Raw genomic sequence first — 24,643 nt, 5'->3', positions numbered from 1 at the left:
ATGTGTTTTGATCAACTAAGATTGGAATACAAACTAACACAAAATACACTTTTTTAGGTTCCTACTGTAGCAGGACGGGGGCAAATAGAAACAAAAATAAATACATATTCCTTCCCTGTTCAAAGGGGAGTGGCTCAACAATCCACACCTGAGAGCTGGGGGAAGCTAATCAAGACAGTAAGGCCTAGGCTCCACGGGAACGAAAACGGGTTGAATCCGCATATATCTCATGCGTATAGCCCTTTAAGCTAGACGATGCCGTAACGGAAACGTAGAAACAGACCCTGCAAACGACAACGGGTCCAAAGGTGGATAGATCTGGGAACGGAGCGCTCTGGGGGGTCCAACGGGGCCGTGTGGTCGCCTATACGGTCATCCGTTTCTGATAATGACGACGCAATAGCCCCGCCTCTCCCCACCTCTGCTGCTCACCCCCGCAAAAGTACACTGCACACTGAATTCAGATTATTTATCTTTATCTCGATATGGACATAAACGCGAGTGAAATCTAATCTGACAGGACGGAGACACGCAGCTCCTCCCGTTGTGATGCAGCGGGAGCAAAACACACACTTCAAGTCAGATCATCACCCTTAGCTATTTTAATTACCTCTCAAACTACCTAAACTAGTTATAAATATGTTTATTTTTACTGTCGGGTCATCATTACTGGATCAGCTGCTGCATGAGACAGACACTGACGCTGTCAGAAGAGAGGAAAAAGAGATGTATTTTATGATTATATATCATTATATCGTCGTTATTCATTTGTTTTAAAGCTCAATAAATAACAATGAAGACCTTTGACCGGCACTTTTATAATTTTGTCCGGAAGATTTAAACTTTAACACACGTTGACCGGCGAAAAACTCTGCCCGGTTCCGTCGGCCCCCACCAAGGAGAATAAACAGAAGTGCAGCCATGACAACCATTCTTCTTCGCTGCTTTTGTGGAGGAAGTTACAGCGCCACGTACAGGCTCGGCATATGTACTGCAGCTTTTCCAGCGGTTGGATGTAAACGGAGCCGTCTCGTGGAGCTTGACACAATCCGGTGTATATTGCGTGTGGGCGGAAGCTTTTTTGCGTTTGCGTTACTCCGATGCGTTTTGCCGTATGCGTTCCCGTGGAGCCGGGGCCTAAGTCACACCTGAGAGGTGTGGAGGAGGGAGATCTAAAGGCCGCTACACACCCACCTGAGACCAAAGAACGCGTACCGAAGGCGTCCCGACTTTTACGTCAGCTTCGTCGCCTGCGTCGGCTACGTCGCCCGCCTACGAACACACCGCAAATACTTCAGTCGACGAGTGGCAATAACTGTCCTTACCAGCAGGCAGCGGTAGTGTGAACAGCCAATCAGAGTGATTGCTTGGGCCGACTTCAACATGTTGAATCGGCATCGGGAGGTGTGAAAAGGTGCCGTAAAGAGACGACGGTGCGGGACACACCAACCTGAGTAGGGCGCCGCGAATGCCCGACTGCCTCTGACGGCCTCTGACTCCCAAAATCGGGTTGGTGTGTAGCCAGCTTTACTCCACTGCAGAAAGAGAACAGGAATGGAAGTCCAGTTGTATTTTCGGGGACCTTTTCTGGTCAACCAGGCTGTTTTTGAGTGTCACTGAACCAAGGAGCTGGTGAGGTAAAACAATTCACCTTCCACATCAGTTAACCTGCATTCTCTGTGATCTTCCCTGGCCTGCTTGGACCCTCAGCTAAGTTCACTCTACCTCCTGACTGAACTCTTCATTCAACATGTCATTACCCGATTCGTACCAGAAACCCGATCGGTTCTACGCATGTGCGAATACGCCGTTAATTCCCATGATGCTTACTAAAGTATGTCGAGGCAATTTACAGCCCTTTTCAGGGATTTAAATCAAATAATGTTATCTTTGGTTTGATTAGTTAAAAAATAGAAGACTTAAAAAGTTCCTTATTCAAATAAATACTTCCTCTCTTGTTTTGGTAAAGAATGTCTACAATAGGGTGCTAATTTAGTCATTTATTAACAAAGAAGAGCTAGTTAAATGCTTGCATAGCTTAAATAAAGTCATTGTTAAAGTCATTCAACTATGAACAATGAAATGTATCTCAAGATATACTATATTTATTCAGCATTGGAAGACTTAATCAGATCCTTTACTTAGGAAAAGTACTAATTAGCAAACATTTTTGCTAAATGTACTCCCAAGTATCAAGAGTAAAAGTACTCTTTATGCAGAATGGATATTTTCACAGTATTATATTATGGTAATTTTATTATCCTGTTTTGTAGTTTGACAACATGGACCAAATGTAGATACTACAAATACTGTGTAGATTACTGGTGCAGTACTGCAATATACCATATCAGGTATTTTATATGTGCAAAGTAACTAGTAACCGTGTGTTAAAATAAATGTAGTGGAGTAAAAAGTGAAATATTTTCCTCGGAAATGTAGATGTAGAGATTTGCTCACTGAAGGCTGAATACAACCAATATTTTTATTAAAATGTCTTCTTAGTCTGGTACACAATTATATTAATTTGAACACTGGGAAGCAAATGTTGTTGCACTCTGCCACTTTCAGAAAAACATCCATCGCAAATTCTTGAAATGTAAATGGTTGATGACTCAACATTTATTGATTGAAGAAAATTGATAAACATGAAAATAAAACATAACAACAATAATGTGGTATTAGTAATATCACCACTAAAGCTACTCAAAGGACCATGTGTTGAGATTGTTGACTAAACTTCACCTTTCCTGGGACTTTGACAAGGGACAATATGTGATCGCTTCTTCTCACTTTTGAGAGACAACCTTAGGAATTTAGTGAGGATTGAAAGAGGTCCAGCTACAGCCTGCTTTCCAACCATCTTCTCAAAGCGCTTCTTCTCATTTGTGAGAGACGACCTCAGGAGTTTCTCATCTGTCAGGCTCTCTTCTAAAGCCAGATTCTTCTCTTGGCTCTGGATTTTCTTTGAGGCGCTGGAGAAACGAGCCTTTTCCTTCTTAATGGCCTCCTCCAGTCTGCTGTTAGCTCCTCTGTCGCCCTGAAGCTTCTTCTCATCAATGTGCAGTTGAGACTTACCTTTTTTATTGGTGACGCTTTGCCCAGCCCCCATATGTTATCAATCAATCAACGTTTATTTATATGGCCCAATATCACTCATTTTACATTTGTCTCGGGGGACTTTACAGTTCGTACAGAATATAAATAGCATAAAAAGACACCCTCTGTCCTTAGACCTCACATCGGACAAGGAACAATTTCCAAAGAAAACTGACAGTTACCATGGGGGAAAATGGAAGAAACCTTGGGGAAAGCAATAGCGGACAGACATGCAACAGATGTCGTGTGAAAATTAAAAAGATAATACATTTAAAAAAAATACATAGTCAAAATTATAACAATAAAAACATATTTGCGTCGGTGCCAGTCGCACACTAAACATTTCCTTGGAGGATAATTTTCTAGTGTGCTGTACAATTTGACTGGAAGAGATATGGACTGAAGTCTGGGCGTGGGTTTCCTTGAGCATAGCTGAGCCTCTCATGTCTGTCTTGGAGGGCAGTGTGAGTTTTGAGCAGCTCGCGATACTCAGCGTTGATGTCGCAGTGCCTCCTCCCTAGATTGGTGTACTCCTGCTGCAGGTGGTACAGCGCCTTATTGCTCTTATCCAGGGAATATTTCTGCTCCCTGAGCCTGAACTCGGAGTCACTGATGTTTCCGAAGTTGTAGTTTGTCTCTGCACGTTGTTTTTCCTGAAGCCTGGGGAAGGTTTCCTGAGCCTTCTGCAGAGACAAGGTCAATTTGTTGTTTTCCTCCAGAGTTGCGATCTGCTTCTTCAAAGCTTCTTGAAGCTCGACGCGGTGCTTCTCACACCTGGTCCTTTCTTTTTCCAAACCGGAGGAGATCTGATCAACAGTATGGTGCAGCTCAGAGTTTCTTGTCTTTTCCTGTTTAAGGGCTTCTTCGAGATCGGCCTGTCTCATCTTGATCTTTGACTCCTTTGCTTTGAACTCATTTACAATGCACTGTAGATTAGTGATGATAAACTGATTGTCAGAAATGCTATCATTTTTCCTTGACAGCATCTCTTCATGGCACGCAGAGAGAGAGCGGAGTTCAAATCTTTCTCTGTCATATTCTCTCTCCAGGACAAGGAATTTAGCCCTGATGTCAGCATTTTCCGTCCTTAATGTCTGCATGTCGTACGCAGATGCTTCTCTCAGTTGAGTGAGGATTGAAAGAGGTCCAGCTGACGCCTGCTTTCCACACACCTTCTCAAATCGCTTCTTCTCACTTTTGAGAGACGACTTTAGGAGTTTCTCGGCTGTCAGGCTCTTTTCCAAAGCCAGGGTCTTCTCAGACAGCTCTTTCTCTTGGCTCTGGATCTTCTTTGAGGCTCTGGAGAAACGAGCCCCCTCCTTCTTAATGGCCTCCTCCAGTCTGCTGCAAGCTCCTCTGTCGCCCTGAAGCTTCTTCTCTTCAATGTGCTGTTTGAGAGCAACCTCCAGTTCACTTTGCAGTCTTTTGTTCTCATTGGCGAGGTGTTGGTTCCCCTGAGTCAAACGGGCCAGTTCTTCTGCTTCCTTCTTCTGCTGAGAGACAGCAGCCTCGTAGTCCCTCTGCAGTCCCTCAGAAGCCAGGGTCTTCTCAGACAGCTCTTTCTCTTGGCTCTGGATTTTCTTTGAGGCTCTGGAGAAACGAGCCCTCTCCTTCTTAATGGCCTCCTCCAGTCTGCTGCAAGCTCCTCTGTCGTCCTGAAGCTTTTTCTCTTCAATGTGCTGTTTGAGAGCAGCCTCCAGTTCACTTTGCAGTCTTTTGTTCTCATTGGCGAGGTGTTGGTTCCCCTGAGTCAAACAGGCCAGTTCTTCTGCTTCCTTCTTCTGCTGAGAGACAGCAGCCTCGTAGTCCCTCTGCAGTCCCTCCAAAGCCAGGGTCTTTTCAGACAGCTCTTTCTCTTGGCTCTGGATCTTCTTTGAGGCTCTGGAGAAACGAGCCTCCTCCTTCTTAATGGCCTCCTCCTTCTTAATGGCCTCCTTCTTCTTAATGGCCTCCTCCAGTCTGCTGCAAGCTCCTCTGTCGTCCTGAAGCTTTTTCTCTTCAATGTGCTGTTTGAGAGCAGCCTCCAGTTCACTTTGCAGTCTTTTGTTCTCATTGGCGAGGTGTTGGTTCCCCTGAGTCAGACGGGCCAGTTCTTCTGCTTCCTTCTTCTGCTGAGAGACAGCAGCCTCGTAGTCCCTCTGCAGTCCCTCAGAAGCCAGGGTCTTCTCAGACAGCTCTTTCTCTTGGCTCTGGATCTTCTTTGAGGCTCTGGAGAAACGAGCCTCCTCCTTCTTAATGGCCTCCTCCAGTCTGCTGCAAGCTCCTCTGTCGCCCTGAAGCTTCTTCTCTTCAATGTGCTGTTTGAGAGCAGCCTCCAGTTCACTTTGCAGTCTTTTGTTCTCATAGGCGAGGTGTTGGTTCCCCTGAGTCAAACGGGCCAGTTCTTCTGCTTCCTTCTTCTGTTGAGAGACAGCAGCCTCGTAGTCCCTCTGCAGTGAGCTGCTTTTTGTTTCTTCCTCTTTGAGGTCTGAGGCACACTTATTCACTATCTCCTGTAGTGAGGTAACAATGCTGACCTTGGCTACAATGTCGCTTTGGAGATTCAGAACATTTGAGTGCAGGGATTCAATGTCTTTGTCTTTTTTCAGACTTTCCTCCTGCCACTCAGTGAGGCGGTCCTGTATTGCTGTAACTGAGGCAGTATTCAACACAAGCAGCTCTGAGATTTCTCTTTGGTGCTGGCTGGAGGATGCATGCTGATCTATCTGGAGCTTCTCAATCACCTTCTTGTGTTCTTCAAGCTCCGAAGTCATTATAGTGATTCTGTTTTTCAGCTTTGCTTTGCCACGCTGCGGCTCTTTTTGTGACTGTTTCAGAGCAGCGTTTATGATCTGTATTCTATCACAAAGGGAATTATTTTCATATTGCTCATACTTCAGAGCCTTTGCAAGAGCGTCTTTTTCTTTTTGCTCATGCTTCAGGGCTGCTTTGTGCTGAGCTGTAGATGTTTTCTCCTTCATCAAGGCCTCTTCAAGAGCAGCTTTGGCTTTTCTCTCCTCGTCCAGGGCTTCCTGAAGACCAGATGATTTGTCATATCTCTCAGATCTTGCATATGATTTGTCAGATCTCGCATTTCTCGCAGATGATTTGTCAGATCTCGCAGATCTCTCAGATCTTTCAGAATCCTCTGTCTGTGAAACATAAAACAATTATTATTGTGTTGTCTATGTGCAGTGTTTTTTATTAAGAAAACAGAAGTGGAGTTAACTCTGCATCAATTGGGGTGAAAAAGTATGCTGTGATCAATTGCATTAAAGATGATTTACTATTTTGATATTTATTTTTTGGAAAAACTTTAGTAAAGAAACTAAAGCGTTGAGTATTAGCTTTTTTACAGTTTTCATGAGTGTAATTGTAAACGTGTGTGCCACTGAATTTAATTCTTACCTCATCAAAGGAAGTGTCGCTGTAGTTTTCTCTGTTGCTGGAGATGGAGGTCTGCTCCTTAATATCTTCCACCACCTCCTCAACAAACTCAAGAATCTCTTCCATTTCTGACTTTGTCTTATCATCAAAGTTTACAATCTTGTTGATTTCGGACTGTTTCTCATCACTAAAGTCCAAAATGTCTTCGTTTTCAGACTCTGCTGCAAATTCCAAAATCTCTTCCATTTCTGACTCGGTCTTATCTAGGTCAGACATTTCTTTAATTTCGGACTCTTCCTCATCATGAAGGTCCAATGTATCTTCAAAGTCTTCATCCACTGAGTATACAAACTCTTCCTCCTCAACTTCCTCCTCCACCTTGTTTGCAAACTCCTGCACTCCTGTTTCCTGCACCTCCTCCATGGTTTCCTGCACCTCCTCCAAGGTTTCCTCCATAATTTCCTCCTCAATCTCCTCCTCGATCTCCTCCTCAACAGAACTGTCCTCAGAGGGACAATTATTTCGGTGCCATGGAGAGTCGTTGTAAGTCATGTTGAAAACTGATCTTTCTCTGTCCATCTTATTATCGTGAAGAAATAGCTGCTTCTTACTGATAATGTGAACTCGATGTGGCTGGGATAAAACCTGGCTTGTTATCGTCCTGCACAAACAAGTTGTGTAGCTATTTAACCAGAGAGCATACTCTCTTGCAGCCACTGTGATATGACATCATCAGGTTCAGTATGACTTCAGAGCCGAACATTCCGGAATGTGCTTTGGTCTACCAACACATTCTACATTCCATTTCAAAGTATTCCACATTCCATTTCAAAGTATTCTACATTCCATTTCAAAGTATTCTACATTCCATTTCAAAGTATTCTTTCTTCCTTTCCTCTCCTTGGTATGTAGACATTCTAAAAGTATGGAGGAAAGTATATTTTAAGTCACCTGATAAGCAAAGTCCTCACCACACTGGAACTCCTGCATGGACTTGATTTTATACTGGACAATCAAAGATGATTGACAAAAGGCCTTGCAAATTAATTTATCAATGCATCAATTATTTGACAGGTTTAAAATAAACAGACTTCCCTGTAGCCTTATGCTGCGTTCACACCGGACGCGATGCGAATATTCGCTTTGCTCTAATCGCATCGCTCTAAATCAGGGATGGGCAAATGGCGGCCCACCTCCTCTTTTTGCGGCCCTCAGATTAATTTATAAACAACGTAATTAATAAAAACAAAAAAAACTTTTTGTAGTACTGATACCGTCCACTAGACTCCTAGTTACGTCGCGAGCTGCGTACATGATTTCGTTCAGCAGCCAAATACCGCAAAATAATCTGACGCGTTTGTGTGTATTGTGTTTGTTTCCCGGGGAAACACTCACAAGAAACACCGGCTGTTGTTATGCCTGCTGTGACGTTAAGTTACCGCGTGTAATTATGCCTTTACAAGCTTCAAAGTTGTATTTATCATCTGAATTTGGCGAAAGAAGTTTAATATTCTAAAAACCAAGACTTTGTTTATTTGAAATCAAATGAAAACAAACTGTCACGGACCCTGCCGTGTTATCTATGATTACTATACGCTTTTCATTCATAATTTCAGCGGGAGGGAGGGGGAGCGACGCTGAGGAACAGCAGAGTGCGGGTTGACAGGTGTCTGTGTTGACATTCCCCTTATTGTGGAATAAGGGGAATGCAGAGACAGGCTACAAGTGTCTTAGGTTCAAGTTAGACAACTAATGTCTGGGTTAGTGTTCATGACTTCATGTTTATGTCATCTTAATGGTTAATCTCAATGCACACACATGTTCCGTGCTTTCCAATAGTTTAAAATAGTTTTATTCCACTGTTAAATAACCTGTTCAATACAAACATGCCACTTGTAAAAATTAAATAACATTTCTGTGAACTGATATGTTTAGTGAGCTTATTGTTGTTATTGATGTTCCTTGAAAGATTGAAAAATGTCCATGAAGATGTCAGACTTAGTATATTTGTTAATAATTACATCCAATACGTGTGTGTGTGTTCCAAGTTAATCTGCAGCCCCCTGGTGGCCAGTACATAAATTATGTGGCCCCCCACCACCATCCAGGTTGCCCATCCCTGCTGTAAATGCTTGAGTTTCAGCGCGGCTGTCAGCTGTGTTTACTCCCATCATTCAAACAAGACGCGCTGGCTGAGGGGCTACTACTACAACAAAATGAACATATTTTACCGTGATTTAATTGTAATACACGTTTCAAAATGAACGCATCAACCGCTTCATGCGCGCCGTCGGTGCAAATTTGCGTCTGTCCGCGTCTCTGCATTGACTTTACATGTAATCGCGCCGCCCCCAAACATCGCATCACGTCCTGTGTGAACGCAGCATTAGAAAGGCCAATTATTGGCTGATTTGTCAACCATTAAGGATATATTAACAAAAAATTGTTTATTGATGATAGATTTATTAGATAAATTAAATGTGTATGCAACAGCAGTGGAGGCCTATACGACAGTCCACTACAAAAGATTGCCAGACCTCACTTAAATGTACATTCTTGGTTTTGTAATTTTGTTTTACTTTCAGAGAGCAAGCACTGCACTGGTCCTCGATGCATAGCCCGAGCCACTTATATATGTGTTTATCTGCCAACTAACATGAGGCATTTAGTACAGAGATATACAGACGGAACAGCTTCTGTACGTCGTGTTTCTTCACTGAAGTGCCCTTCTTTTTCTGCCTCAGGCCGCGAATCGGGTCTTATTACTGGTAGGAGACCATCCGGACTCACCTCCCTGTTAGCAATATAAGCTGGCTTTGATGCGCTCCTGCTGCTGGTTTATTTTCTACACCGCAGGCCACTGTAAAGTGAGGCAGGTCCCTTGATAATTGTTTACATTGATGGAACTTAAGGGTGACTTGGAGATACACCACACAAACAAAATAAACACAGGAGGACAGACATGTGAAACACACAGACCAATTAGTAGTTAGTTTACACCAGGGGTGTCCAAACTAAAGCCCGGAGGCCAAATGCGGCCCGCGGACCATTTTGAATCGGCCCCCAGCAAATTCAAAAAGTATAATGAAATATGGCCAACAAATTAAACTTCTGCTTGTCTTGTATTTCTTAAATATACATGTTCAAATATATTACACAGTATTCATGTGTAAATAAGCCCAATTTTCAAATAAATTCAGTCAATTCAAGTTGAATTTTTTTTTCTAACAAATCTAAGTTGATAAGAAAAAAGCCCAATAATAAATGTACATAACTACCTTGAAATATACCCTTCATATTTCCTCTAATTATAAGCAATCTGAAGCTTCTGTTTTAAGGAATGAGCATGCCAAACTTATTGTAACAAAATAAATGAAACCCTATGGAGAGCTTTGATGTAGGCTGTTTTTTTTCTTAAACGCATTATCAAGTATCAAGAATAGTTTACCTACATTTGATTGATTTTTCCAACTTATAACTGAACTTATGAGGCAATATACCTCACCTCTAGGGAGTGGCCCAGCCCTTCGTATATTTTTCTGTATGTGGCCCTCTGTGAAAAAAGTTTGGACACCCCTGGTTTACACCCTTTTCGTCAAAACCAAGAATTGTATCTTTCCAAAGTCAAGATAGCATGGATTTATTAAAAACTATTGATTTTTTATTTTTGACATTCCAAGCTTCTAAAAATATATTATAAAAAATCAATCTTCAAAATAAAAACCCATAATTCCTCCTAATCTACCAAGCAACTGATTTCAATTGATACTGATCACACAAATGAAACACACCTGCACATACACTGCAAACATCTACAGCAGGGCTATTCAATTGGCGGCCCATTTACTGGCCCTTTGAGTATAATGTTAAAAAGTAATCTACCTTTTTTTTTTTAAGATTTTTTTTGGGCCAGAGTGCCTTTATTCCAGAGAGGGGAAGACATTGCCTGAAAACTTTGGCGGGCTCTGGTTTCGAACCCACCTACTAGCTACTGTAGTGACAACTCCTGTCATTTATTGCATCTCTGCGTGAATGATTAGATCATTTCACCTAAATTAAATCAAATGAAATGATGTTGATGGTTAAATTAGCTTCACATGTACTGAGTTCTGAACTTGCCATTTAGATCTATAAAGGCCTTGGGGCTATGTTGTTTGATTGAATTAAACACAATATATGCACTCCACCATGCTGTTGTAGTATTTACTGTATCTGAAGCTCTTAATATGATTGCTCATATTTCAAGCCATCTTTTTCCCGGCCCCTTGCTTTGGATCATTTTCATCAACCGGCCCCCATTCCAAACTAATTGAATAGCCCTGATCTACAGCAGAGACACGATGAGTTTGATGTGAAAGAGCATCTCAGCAGACCAATACACACGTGGTCTGCGGATGCTAACACACAACCCCCATAGACAGAATTGCAAACACTCCTATTTTTAACCATGTAAGAGCCTACAGGGTCGGAGCAGATTGTAGCTAATCTAAAAGAGAACTAGTTTAAATAATACATGAAATAGCTGCGCTACACTCTGAAACTTGCAAGAGGAACAACATTGCAACTGTTCACACATGGAGAAACACACAGAACAAGAGCAAGAGGGATGAAACTGGGGAGGGAAATGTAGCTGGATAAGAACTATTTGTATCGTGCTCGATGGGTGGGTGATAAATAGCCGTCATATAAAGCATGGTTGGATCTTTCCACAGAAAGATTATGCAGAGCAGTTTAAGGTAAACAGGGTGGCGTGGGATATTATGATAAATACACATTATTATTGCAGTACACAATTATATAAAAAGTTATGTTTCCTTGCCATTCCTTGTGCCCTTGCAAAGCCACATAATAGAACTTTACCGGAAATCCACACTACAACGATGAGATGATGTTGAAGAAATGTACTCATGAGCAGTGAGTTTAGACAGCTATGTGGATGGGATCTAAGATTAGATTTAACCTTTTGATTTCAAGTCAAAGGGTAAGGAGGAATATTTAGGCTCTCCTGAAGGTTATTATGGATATGTCTGTTTCAATCCAATGTAAATCTACACTGATTATCAGCATGAGCTTAACATATTTCATTTCAAACCTTTATTTATCCAGGTGTATCCCATTGAGATCATTGATCTCTTTTTCAAGGGAGACCTGCTAAAATATTAAAGGAAGGAAGGTCAGCTAAAAGTCAGGTTGTTACGGTATTTGTTAAACATATACAAAAATGGTTGACCCACCAGTCCAGCAGCAAGTCCTAGGTTTGATTCGTAGTTGGCTGGACCTTTGCTTCATGTCAGTCCCCTACTGTATTATCCCATATTACCTGTCTCTCATTTCATTTCAAACCTTTATTTAACCAGGTGAATCCCATTGAGATCATCAATCTCTTTTTCAAGGGAGACCTGCAGCAAGTAGGTTCCTCATGAAGACATAAAAACATAAAACAACATAAAAACTAAAAGGACATCATATAACATAGTTACTATCGACATTTACAGGTACCAACAGTATCAGATTGCATAGCATCTATCCGAGCTTTAAAAACATGCAGTGGAACCATCCATTCTTTTTGCAGACTGTTCCAAGCAGAACTGAAATATACTTGGGGGGGTGGTGGTAGCGGGGTGGGGGTGACGTGCAACAACATTAACATTAACCTTTCTGTTGGTCGCTTGTTAGCAGACCCTTCACGCGATGGCAGAGCGAACAGGTACAGGCAGGGCCCATAGTGAAAGCCCTATAGTTTAAATCTACTACCCACAAATAAACATATGGACATTGGTTACTATTTAAAACAAATTGGAAATGTATTTAGGAACCTATCAATGTGATGGGGGTCCGGGGGCATGCTCCCCCGGTAAGATTTTTTTATTTTATTTTGTAGTTAAATGCATCAATCTGGTGCATTTTGAGGGGAAAATAAAGAGACTAGATCTATGGGAACACCTATATGAAACAGAACTGTATACATTTCAATAATCATAAAATCATGGCCATAACCAATATGAAAAAACACTGAAACTTGTTTATTTATTTATTTTTGGTTCATTTATAGTTGTGAGTGTGTCTGTGCTCCTGAATCAGCCTCACCCGTCTCCCTCCTCTCCCCCCTGCTCCTCTTTGAGGCAGCAGCAAAGACTAGTTTTAGCTCTCAACAAGTTTTAAAAGTGTATCTGACCTTTTTTCACCTAGTTAATTTTTTTTAAATCATGCATATTTTACTAATCACTACCCCCTCAAATGGAAATATGTGTTTACATAAATGGTGACCAAACCGTTTGAGACCTACTGAGAACTTAGACTAAGTTAACTATCTAAACACTCAGAGAGTCCTTTACCTCACCTGAGCTGAGGTTATCCCGAGCTTGAATGACACACAGAGACCAATCAAGGGCTTTGATTTATGATCTGTATGACAGTGGCCATGTCGGCAGGCCACATCATGTAGACAGCCAGTCACCCTGTGTGAGGCAGACCCACATTTGCGCAGCGTTGCGTTCACAATACATACAAAAAAAATCAAAACATCCTCAGGCCAGCAGGCCACTTAACAGGCCAGGCCATCGGGAAACCCCCCGGTCCTCCCGATGGCCAGTCCGGGACTGGGTAGAGGAAGCGTAGAGCGAGGGATCATTGTCCACAAGTTAATTGATCGCAGATGGCATCGTGGTAGCAAACACAATAATATAAAAAAATGTAACAATGTAACAAACTGTCGTCTGGTGCGCACCTGAAAACGGACTATTAGGTGTGAATGCGACCAGAGACTAGCCTTTTCCTGGCCTCAAGTGAGAAACAGGACTTGTTTCTGAAAAAGAAACCTAGCTTCACCCTCAACTTTCTAAGCAGATTATTGACCTGAAGTTTAAAAGAGAGGCAATTATCAAGCCAGATACCAAGGTATTTATAACAGGCAACCACTTCAAGTACTTTTCCTTGCGTAGTAACAATATCCAAAGTGGTCTCCGGTGTCTTTTTGGCTTTTGAAAATAGCATTACCTTAGTTTTATCAACATTTAAAATAAGCTTAAGCTCAGAGAGCTGAGTCTGAATAATATTAAAAACAGCCTGCAATTTAACTACCAGTGACATTTAAGAAACCGCCAAAACAAATATACACATTAGAACCCAGAACTCCCATCAGGGGCCTGCTAATGTTTGAGAAAGCCAATGGGATGGCTAAGCAGGGCTGAGGAGTGTAATGTGGCGTGATTTGTCTCACCAGAACATCCTTTCTGTGAGTCGCCTCCTCTCCTCTCCTCCAGCAGGCTCTCTCCATCACCCTGGATCCCGATCACTGTGGCTGTGGAGGGGGGCCTGGTGACACGGAAAACAAAATAAGCCTTTATTCTCCTGAATCATATATATTTTAATGTGTCAATTGTTTAAAAGTCAAATGCAAGGTGAGAGACAAAAACAGGGAGAAAAGTGGGGAGGAAATGAATGAGTTAAATGATCATTATCACGATTGATCAAGTACAACACGATTAAGTTAGCTGATAACATTTAAGCATTCATTAAGACTACACATACCAGATACTCTACTTAAATACATGCTGAAAAGAAGGAAAATAAAGCTGTTGGCGTCATTCAGGCTACTGAATAATTTTTAGGTCAATATTTGCCCTTGGGTTAGGCAGCTTTTTCCTTTCTGTACACACACAGACCTTTACAAAAAAATCATATTTCTACTAGGACACTTAACATTATAATTACTGTATTGCACTTTGAAATCAGTCAGTGTGTTTGACATGGGAAGGGCCTGGGAAATCTTTATACTTGCACATTTCGGGATCGTTTGATTCCCATTTATTGTTTCCCAGAGGTTGAAGCACAGTGTCGAGAGCTGTCAATAGACTTCTTGGATCGGCTCTTAACCAAATGTGATCAGCAGCAGAATTTGTCATAACTTTGGCACATGATACAGAATCTTTTCTTCTTTTAAAGATTTTTTTTGCAATTGTTTCATGTTTGATAGTGGTAGTAAAGATACAGACGGGAAATGTGGGGAGAAAGAGAGGGGTTCTGATATTTCAAAGAGGACACCGCTTTAAATTACAGTCCGGTCCAGTCTGGCTCAGACGGGAGAAAAGCTGATTTCACAGGCTTTTTTTTGCCCAAAACTTTAGCAATTAATTAGTTTCTAATTAAAAGTGAATCTCAGACACCAACACTGACTGATGTAGGAATACAGTTTGAACAGCAGAGCGAATCAGATTTGGCACCAAGTTGAAAAACATGACTTTAACTTACGTTTTAAAACAGGGGTCTCCTGACATGAGCTGTGTACTGATGATGACCTATGAAAAGAAAAATAGACGTGTTAATAATTTCAGGTTTCACTAGCATTCAATGTTTCCATTAGCCTGGATTCTTATTTAAACCTTTTGGTAACCCTCTAATACTACTACACAAGAATCAACCAGCTGCAATCTGCACTCCCTGATTTACTTAAAAGACTTGATTTGATTAATTAGCTTTGTCACAAATTAGGAAATATTATACAAGACCTAAAGCAAATTATGGCTGTATTTGCCAATAGTTTTCCATGTTTTACTCTGCTTTTTTCCCCCAATTGTTTATTTCCTGCTACAAGCTAACAGACTACCTGTGTACCTACCCATTCGTTGTTGTAAGCAATGCTATACGTTGAGACAAAAACCTTTTACCTTGCCTACTTATTAGTTAAGAAAAAAAGATCAGGCTTCCAAACACCAAGGTTACCTCTTAAAGAAGTAAATTGGACTGGAGTGGACACACCACCGTGGCTTCAATGGGCGCTTTCACACCGGAGTACTTTTCCCAGGAATAGTTCCGATAGTTCCTGGGATTTTGCGTTCACACCAAAAAGATCTGGAACTAGAACCTAGTTTTTGCGAACCTTTTCACCCCCAGATAGTCCCTGCTAGAGAGGTGGTACTTTCCTGGGGAGAAAAAGGTTCCAATTTCTGATTGGCTGGGTGAATTGCAAACCACGCCCCGTAAAACTCAGAAAGGTTTTTTGAAGCCGCCATTTTATTTGCTCGCATTAGCATTATTAGCATTAGCCCAGCGCACCAACGGAGAGAGACTAACTTATGGCAACACAAAAGAAAACATGGGAGCGGTGTAGTGATGAGGAGGTGCCGGCGCTTCTGGCAATTTACTCGGAAGGCTTCAGTAGAAGCTGATGGCAGCTTCTACTGAAGCCAGTCGGACTGGCCCAGTCCCCAACTCCGGGGGGCAGTATACGCCGTGAAGTTGTTTGCGGCCTGCCAGTAAACCCAAAGCAGAAGAAGAAGTGACGTCAGCGGCTTCATTTGCGTAATCCTCCCTCAGAGACTTATTCCGGTGTGAACGCGATCTACTAGGACAGTTCCGGGACTAAGTACTGGGAACTAAGTACAGCAAAGTACTTGGTGTGAAAGCGGCTAATGTTACCTTGAGAATGGAGTTATCCTGGCGAGTATTTTTGGTATCGTAGCCTTCCAGCAGACATCTGCGAGTTGTATTCCCTGAGCCAGCAAACTCTGCTAAATTCAGATCTGCAAAACCAAGCTGAAGGAGAAAGAATGACACATGGTGAACTTTGTTTCCTCTCAGGAGACTGACATTTTGCCCAGTAAGCACTTGGATGTAAAATGTCAGGTCATCAGAGAAAATTCAGGGAAACTGAACAATGTCAACACTTTTGATGAACAATCCTTCTTCGCTGACATCTAGTGATCCTCTACAATATTAATATTTAGTTGTGGGAAAAAGCTATTATCTAGACTAGAAAGTCCACAAAAATAGGTTGTGTATGCTGAATAATTACTAGCAGATAGTGAAAGGGAGAACACATTACATAATGAGCAAACCTGCAGGCAGTGAAGGCCATCTGTTTGCTAAGGGCTCACATGGCTATCTACATAAATGTGGCAGATTAATGTTAATGCAGATGACCTGGAGGTTGGGTTAGGAGATGGGGGTTGGATGACGTAAGTAAATGAGTAGTTACCTTTGCAAATGCTTTTCCACCTTTCAGCTCCTGGAAAAGAGAAGCATAAAGACCTTAATTAAACATCTAAACTCATGATTAATTTAAGCACGATTGAGTTAAAACAAGGTTCGTAATAACCATTTCCCTAGGAAATGTGTTTGAAATTCATTTTCAGTTGCAAAATAATTTGATTGGCAAAGAAAATCAATGTTATCACTAAAAATGAACAAAACAGAAATGGCAAAGTGTCAAGTAATAATACAATTACAAAAACAACTCATGAAATCAGGTTATCGAGTAAAAGATAGACCCTTGCTCTTTCTGTGTGTTTGTGCAAAATATTTCAAATATGCTACTATACTCAAATGACATGGACAATTTTGCTGTTGGGTCTAATGGTAGCAGGAGGCAGCTGCTTGACCTTTAAATGTTTATAACAAAAATACTGGAAACAACTGGACCAGCAGTGAAGGCAAAATAACATAGGTTTTTCTTGGTACTTGACATGTTCTTTGTCTTAAAACAAAGAGGGCAGGGCACGCCAGAAATAGCTTGCCGTTGAAATACAAGACGCATTTAATCAGGAAGGCTTATTCGGGCTTATCTATTCCTTATATCCTTTAAAAAAAAAAACAGCAGACTAATGTTTAAGATGAAATGTTAAAGGATTTAAACTGAGAAAAAACTACACTGTGATGTTCTCTTCCAATTGCTTGCTAGCTGCATTTTAGAGTTCATATTTCACTCTCGTGTTTCGATTTGCCCTATAAAAGAAATGTAACCAATACCAGGATTTAACCCAGCTACAGCAGTTCTGTTAGCAAGGATGAGACTCTCCTCTCTGTTGCACACTGAGAAGAACAAAGGATTTCCTGTTTGCATTAAACACATGCCTTATGCATCTTTAACTTGTTTGTTTACATGCAAAGCATCACATCATGGTTAAAAAACACTGAGGTTTATATATATATATATATATATATATATATATCTCAAGTTTGGACATACTGTACCTTTCTGACAGACACACGGCACACACAAGGGTCCAGTACACCCGTCCCTGCATTGGCACTCATCTTGCAGGGGAAAGAGAACCGTTTCCTCCATCGTACACTGTTGGCATGCACTGGCTCCCTGTAAAGGAAAACCACAAAAACTATTATTTACCACAGTCACTTTTTGTAGCCCTGATAACATCCTCAAAATAATGTAATTCCTATTAATCAGCCCATAACTATGAGATAACAACTAAAACCTCTTATGTTGAATTCATCCTCATATCTCTCTCCCTGCTAAAGGCTAATGAGTCAAGTTGCCTACTGTATTCGAGCCGAGCTCAGGTGCATGGGATTTTTCTGTCTACTTAATTAACTAGTTAATTAATTAGTGTCTTGTTTTCAACAATTGATTCGTTTGGCTGCTGAAACCAAAGGTGACGGGGACAATTGCAGCCTGTTTTGGCAAGAAACTGAAAGAGAAACATATCTGCACATACCCCCATCCCCGGCCAATAACTAGAGGGGAAAATGAGTGTAGCCGTCTCAGTGAAAGGATGAAGTGAAAGAGAAAGGAGCGTGGATGCGTGGGCAGCATTACGATACCCCAGATGGCCTCTTTTTCACAGACGTCCTCCTCTCCCACTCACCTAACCAGCTCCCTGCTGTCAAAACAGCCCACATGCCATTCATTTAGATGAAATGTGATGGATTTAATTCAAACAGAGCTGATTAATTACTTCTCAAATGACATGCAACCACTGGCATACATTTGACAACAGTATGCAAAAGATATAGGGGCAAAAAGCTCAAAACAAGGAATACCCAAGGATAATGTTGTGGTGAAAGAAGTGACGGCATAAGACTTAAATGATTACCAGGGTGTGCAGATCCCTGTTTACACAGTTAAGACTGACTGCTTCTAAAGCCTGAGCCGTGCACTACATCTATTCCTCACTATGAATACAAAAAGCAGCAGATGCGTGACTAATGTTTTACAAATGCTGACTTCATCCTGGGGTTGATACAATTGAGAGTGAACTCCCAGAGTCGGAGAGGGAACTCCCAGCCAGCTGGACACTGTGTGCTTCGGGAATGCAGGCTTGATAGCATGCACTGTAACTCACAGCACTTCTCAGTAGAGCACAATCCTATTAGTCGGTGTGGGTAATCGTGGTTTTAATCACATGCGGAGGTCACATCTCTCATCTCTATACACGGGTCAGATTGTTAAACTACAGCTGCTCTCTTTTTAAAAAGCAGCTGCGGTCAGGTCACATAAACACATTGTTACACAGAAACAATGCTGTAAACCTAATGACAAGCCAGACCAAAGGAAAAAAAGGCTGCTAATACAACAATCTGCACTTCCCTTACACTCACAGTTTGGGATGACTCAAAGGAGTGTCAGAGGAAACATTGGAGCTTGGGGGTCTAACTGCAGCAGAAAATGTGATTTAACAACACTCAAATTCCTCCTGGCTATAAAATTTCAGATCCAGAACATAATGTTATGATTAGAATCTCAAACTTACGGACGTCATTGTCTGGGTTAGAGGATTAAATAACCTCTTTCAGCTCCATTGGCTGCTCGGATGTGACAAAATGTACCAGGGAACTTGTGGTTATATTAAAATGTCCTTTACCGTCATGACCTTAGTATCATCCTGATTCACAAAGTCAGACACACTGTCAAACCAAGAGTTATTTACTGTAGAGCACACACAGGGCTGGTTATATAATGAGGGTGAAGCCATCTGATCCCTGCAGCCTTGCTCCAAAACAGTGCTTTTCTCTTAGTCAAATGTTAAACAGCCATCTTATTTATGAAAAAAAGCAAAACCGGTTACAGAGAAGATGACAGTCTTTGCTTGACTTAACTTGATGTAAATGTAGTAGAACTATCATGATGCTACTGTAGAACAAAGTGACAGTAAATAATGATAAAAAGGCCACTTCTTTTAATGGACAGTTATGCTAGTTCCCTTTAACAATTGTGTCAGTGAAAGAGTCCTGTTTTGTATTGCATAAACATTATCACTTTGCCCATTCAGCTACACAGAACAATACTTACAATCTTAGCTCAAACTATATTACTGTATAAATCCATCTATCGACAGAAATAAGCCTGATGTACACATTGATCCTTATTTTCAAGGTAAAAAGTTAGCTGTTTCTCTTAGGATTCTTCAATCATAAGTTGAATATCTTTGGATTTTGAATCAAGGCTGCAATATTTATATCAAATGAATAGACAGATAATGCATCTGCAAATAATTGTATCATTAATTCATTCTTAAAGCAAAGCATTTTTAAACCAAAGAAGCCCTCAAGCTTCTCAGTTATGATGATTTGCTGCTCCCCTCTTTATGTTACAGTAATATATTTTTGTTTTTGTTTCAACAATGCTAGTTGGTTAGGCAAACATTTTTTAACTTGGTGCTTCTGACCATTTTCTGAAACTTCATAGACAAAATGATTGTTCAATTATTCAAGCACATAAACTGAACATCAATGGGCGATGAAAATCGTTGCAAAACTAACCCATTTGTGTTCTTTAAGGCACAGACTTTAACTTGTACTAATGAGAGAAAGAAAACCTAAAACAGGTTACAGAAGAGATGACCATCTTCACTTGTCTCGACTTGACAGTCAGAAATGTTGGCATTTATGACACTGTGGACCACAGGGTGATTTTTAATAATGGGTATGGGGTCTCTTCTTGTCATGACAAACGTTTCCTTAAAACCTATTGTGTAAGCAACAACTTTGAGTAACCTAGAGTAAACTATTGTGTCACATTATTCCTACTAATTTACACGGGAAGACATTTCCACCAATTAATTGGCACAGCATTGTCTTGCTGCTTATCACTGTATTATGCGCTGTAATATGCGTTGTCCTTGCATGTTTTCTGACCAATAACAGGTTGACAACGCAAGACAAGCAAAGCGGCTTCTTCAGTGATAACTGTATGACCAAACCGAGGCTAGAGACAGTGGCAGTCATTTGTATCGATTAAGCATCAATAGACGGAGGAGTCATGTTTAGCTTGGTGGCAGTTATGTGAACAGTCAGCTGGTTGCTCAAATCGATTCCACAACCGGCGAGGAAGTTAGCCTTGGACACGAAGAAAATACCTGACAATAAAGAGGGTATTGCAGGGCACTAACCACCACACATGTTGAAGTGTGTTTACACCAGACGATGCCAACACGTTGTCTACAGTCCTGCTTCGTTTAGAAAACCCGTACTTGAATGCAACGTCCAAATAGGACAACTAAAAACACCGACAAGTGACTAACGTTAGCTAGTTTCTGGACATGTAGCATGTTAGCTGGTTTGCTATAATGCATCATAGTAGGCTGCAGCTCCTCAGCTACTTTAACCTGCAGGCTACAGATAACAGGTCCAGTCAGGTTTTGCACGACTGTATTAACACCAAACACCCTCACCTAGATGACTCCTCTGAAAACCCGCCGTCCAGCAGCCGGACTTTACAGAAGAGGACACCGTTCACAAAGGGGACCGAGGAAAGCTCGTTCAGCTCAAAATCCACCTTGAACTTGAATTTCTTCTTCTTCATCATCATTAAATCCATACACTGATTCAGTACTCTTGAGAAGATGCTCAAATCTCGCCCGTCGCTGACATTACAGCCCCATTGTGTCGGAGTGTTACTTGTGCTGTGGGAGGAGGACGTTGAAGCTGCTGGGGACAACCGTCTATGTGACACTAACGAGGCAGGGGAGAAGAGCTACTTCCTGGGGAGATTTTCCAAATAAAACATTATGCTTTCACTTGTACTTGTATACTGTGTGTTTACCTGTGGTGGAAGAAGTATTCAGCTACTTTTAAATAGCATTACTAAAGTGTAATAATACTTTAACATGAAAGTTAGAAAGCAATTATTTAACGTGTGTTTCAATGTAATGTTGCAGCTGTTAAAGGTGGGTCTTTTAATCAGTTTGAATACTGTCCTTGGCTGGTGCGATAAAGTCATATTTCAACCAATATTAGTACATTTATTGTATTACATGTTGTATCAACTATATCAATGATACAATTATACAACATGTATCAAGATGACGTGCTTTGATTCAGATCGATTCAGATTAATGATACAGTATCATTTAGCTAAACAAGGAATTAAAGCTATCAAAATAATGCATACAAATAACAATATGTTCATATGATAAGAAGTAGAATATAAATCCATCACACTTGGGATTAAATGCACTACTTTAGAAGAGATACATTTCATCACCACTGGATTGATTACATTGTGTCCCATAGACTGTATCTGTCTTCCTTTTATTTTGAAATAAATGAGGATGTACACGGATGGACACTGATGACAGTTGTAACTTGACTAGAGTTGGATAAAGCCCGCCTTCTCTTCAGTCGCCCCCTGGCGGTCAATCTGAGAACCAGCAGCACTGATTTGACAGATTACAACAAAGTGAAACCAGCTGCTGTTATGTAACATTTGTCGCCACCTCGTGGTATCTTCAAGGCACTGCAATTAAGCTTTTACTCAACTGCACTTTTCACATCAGTTAATTGTAACCCTTTATTTAAAAAAAGAAAAGGAGCAAAAGATAACCAGATAACATGTTTTATTTCTATTTCTTACAACTTTGTAGAACACAAACTGATACGATTGGTATATAACTGAGAGAAAAATAAGAATGATATGAATAAATACATACATAAGTAATGATTATAACAATAATTATATTACATGATCAAACCATTAATTGACCTTACTAGTGTTCTGTTTTTGTTAAATATTTGTTTTAACATTTCTGTGTGTGTAGGCTCACATGGAGGTGGCTAAAACTGCATTTCACTGTGCAATCCTGAATTCTATAATGACTATAAAGCCTTGAATATTCAAAAGATAAAAAAATTGAAAATATAACCTGCATAAACTTGAATAGTTAGACATAGGTAGGCTATATAGCTACCATGTACATTGTTATTCCAAAACCACCTTTAGTGCAGAACATTAGTTTGTAAAAATCTTCGATTGATAATCAGAATGTAAGATTTTTCTGAAATGCAAACTTAAAGTGGCTGTGTGGGATATGGACTCCTCCTCCCCCATCTCTTCCTCTTGCCTTCAAAGTATTGGAGCCTCAATTAAAAACGTTTGGGGATATGTTGCCAGGGCCAGCTGCCGGATTCCTGTGTGTATGACTCACTGAACTGAACCAGACTGCCCGCATCGCCTGCAGTCCTCTATAGGGCAAGGACCATACCCGTAGGCTAGCTACTATATTTATGAATATCCATATTTGCGTGTGCGTGGGTGTTACACTGCAAACCACAACAAACGATAACTTAAATTTGGAAAAAGCACAACATAACACTTTGGGGAAAAGAATAAGAAAGGAATAAAGTACTAATAAGCTAGCCTATCTCACGTTTTCTTGGTGTTTGCACTTGTTTATGTAAACATACGCCTTGAACTATTATTTTAGTTGTATTATTTAATTATATATTATTAATTTTATTATATTTAGTGAGGGTTTTCCCGCGGAAGGGTGTGTCTCTTTAGTGTGTGTGCGCAGTAAAGGAGGAGGTCTTCTCAGGCAAACTAAACCCGAGTGTCGCCACCCTTCTGCTGCCAACCTACCTCATCTGCAAAAAGCCTTCCGTAAATATATCATAACAAATACATACCGTATTCTTTACCCTCCGACTTATGCGGACTTTTGTTTAAGACTCGGTCTGCGAGCTGCACTGCGGAAATCTCTCTGAAACAACACGGGACGATCCTGCTGCTTCAAACCAGAAGTGCAAGCCCCAGGAATCGGGTTGTGTGTGTTTCCACAGCAGAAGTTTAATTTGGCGTCTGTGTGGAGCCTGTTTTCATTCTCAGTTCAACAATGTATCAAGTCGTAAGGAAGCGGTTTTTCACGGACTGTCAGTGTGCTGGAGATGCGTCGAAAACGTACGATGATCTGTTCGCCAAGCTGGACACCAACAAGGATGGGAAGGTGGATGTGTCCGAGCTGAAAGCAGGCCTGGCCGCTATGGGCATCAAGACTGGGAAAGGAGCAGCTCAGGTAGAGCCACAGACACAGTAAACAGCATATATAAAGGCCTCAGTAGGGAGAGACAGTTGGCACAAATACTTTATGTAGTAGGCCTACTGCATTCCTAACAGACTCCAATTATTTTCTAGTCACCTTAAGTAACCTTAAAAAATAAGGCCTCAGTGATAGATGTACTGCTAACTATTACAGATATATTGTACTTCATTAGTTTTTATACTTCAGGACTGCAGCTAACAACTATATGTAATTGTTTCACTGTGGAATGTGTTGATTGTGTTTTACATTATTTGAGTAATCTTTTAGTATGCAAAATGTAAATAAAGGGGTTGAACTTATTGTAAGAGAGTTTCAGAGCCTCAATGTCAGTCTTATTGTCTAGAGGAATTTCTCTTCCTTCCCCATAAAAATAACAAATCACCTGGAGCACACATTTTTCTTAGCAATCTAGTTTTACTACAAAAATAACAGCATGCGCTGGCTGGGAGGGAGCTGGGAGGGAGATGACATGGCGCACACAATCTCTGAAACTGTCTCATGGTTCAAACTGTAGGTGCAGGTGAGCTTTTATTGTGGGCTTGGGCTGGAAGGTCCCACCTTTGCTGATCAAATACATTCCTTACGCTCATCAGTGGGTCTGATAACGGTACAACTATGTCAGGGAAAAGAAGGAGAGGTCACTGCTGTGTGTGGCTAGGTGTTGTAAAACGGGAGCTCTCCCTATCCATGCAATCATGAGCTAATTGTATGATAAAAGGTAATAAACCTGCGCACTACGACAGGTTCCTTTAGTTTCAGGAGGTGACTGGTGAACAGTCACTATTGATACTTGATCTTCCATACTTTGGAATTTGTTCTATCCATTAATTTATTTCTAAAGCTAACACACTTTGACTTTTGAGACCATTTAATAGTAACAATAAATGCCAGGTTTAAGTTTATCATCTGAGGAACATGATCATGACTTAGTACAAAACTGTACAACATTTTGCAACCCAAGTAACAAACAGTGTTGCAAAACAAAAATAAATTATGTTTTGATATCAAACAGTCTTTCTACAAGCAAGGATAGTCTTTTCATGTACATCATTCTTTGAAAAATGAATAAAAAGTGATGGACACTGATAGTTGTAAATGAATAAAAGCAGGAAGTATAGATTGAATGG

General features: G+C 40.8%; 3 protein-coding genes across 4 annotated transcripts in view; 1 reads left to right on the top strand and 2 right to left on the bottom strand.

Annotated features, from left to right (window-relative positions):
• Positions 1 to 21,122, bottom strand: part of fam102bb (family with sequence similarity 102 member Bb) — a 30,951-nt gene extending 9,829 nt beyond the window's left edge. For both annotated transcript variants that reach the window (XM_034147474.1, XM_034147475.1), the window contains exons 1-6: positions 20,871 to 21,122; positions 17,434 to 17,554; positions 16,439 to 16,468; positions 15,880 to 15,996; positions 14,713 to 14,759; positions 13,682 to 13,776 (exon numbers count right to left, since the gene is read on the bottom strand). In XM_034147474.1, coding sequence (XP_034003365.1) covers positions 13,682 to 13,776; positions 14,713 to 14,759; positions 15,880 to 15,996; positions 16,439 to 16,468; positions 17,434 to 17,554; positions 20,871 to 21,016 — 556 coding nt within the window. In that variant the 5' untranslated portion in view covers positions 21,017 to 21,122. The remainder of the gene's footprint in view (positions 1 to 13,681; positions 13,777 to 14,712; positions 14,760 to 15,879; positions 15,997 to 16,438; positions 16,469 to 17,433; positions 17,555 to 20,870) is intronic.
• LOC117495891 (centrosomal protein of 128 kDa-like) lies at positions 2,544 to 5,974 on the bottom strand. Its single transcript, XM_034147473.1, has one exon. It carries the CDS (start codon positions 5,847 to 5,849, stop codon positions 3,459 to 3,461), a length of 2,391 nt encoding a protein of 796 aa, XP_034003364.1. The 5' UTR covers positions 5,850 to 5,974; the 3' UTR covers positions 2,544 to 3,458.
• Positions 21,123 to 22,989: 1,867 nt separating the features above from the next.
• The window catches only part of LOC117495474 (calcium-binding mitochondrial carrier protein SCaMC-1-like), a 9,771-nt gene continuing 8,117 nt past the window's right edge, over positions 22,990 to 24,643 (top strand). The window contains 1 exon segment of the mRNA XM_034146747.1: positions 22,990 to 23,489. Coding sequence (XP_034002638.1) covers positions 23,310 to 23,489 — 180 coding nt within the window. The 5' untranslated portion in view covers positions 22,990 to 23,309.

Source organism: Trematomus bernacchii, unplaced genomic scaffold (genome assembly GCF_902827165.1).
Source record: "Trematomus bernacchii unplaced genomic scaffold, fTreBer1.1, whole genome shotgun sequence".
In the NCBI taxonomy this organism is placed as follows: Eukaryota; Metazoa; Chordata; class Actinopteri; order Perciformes; family Nototheniidae; genus Trematomus; species Trematomus bernacchii.
This window is presented reverse-complemented; position numbering and strand designations above follow the sequence as displayed.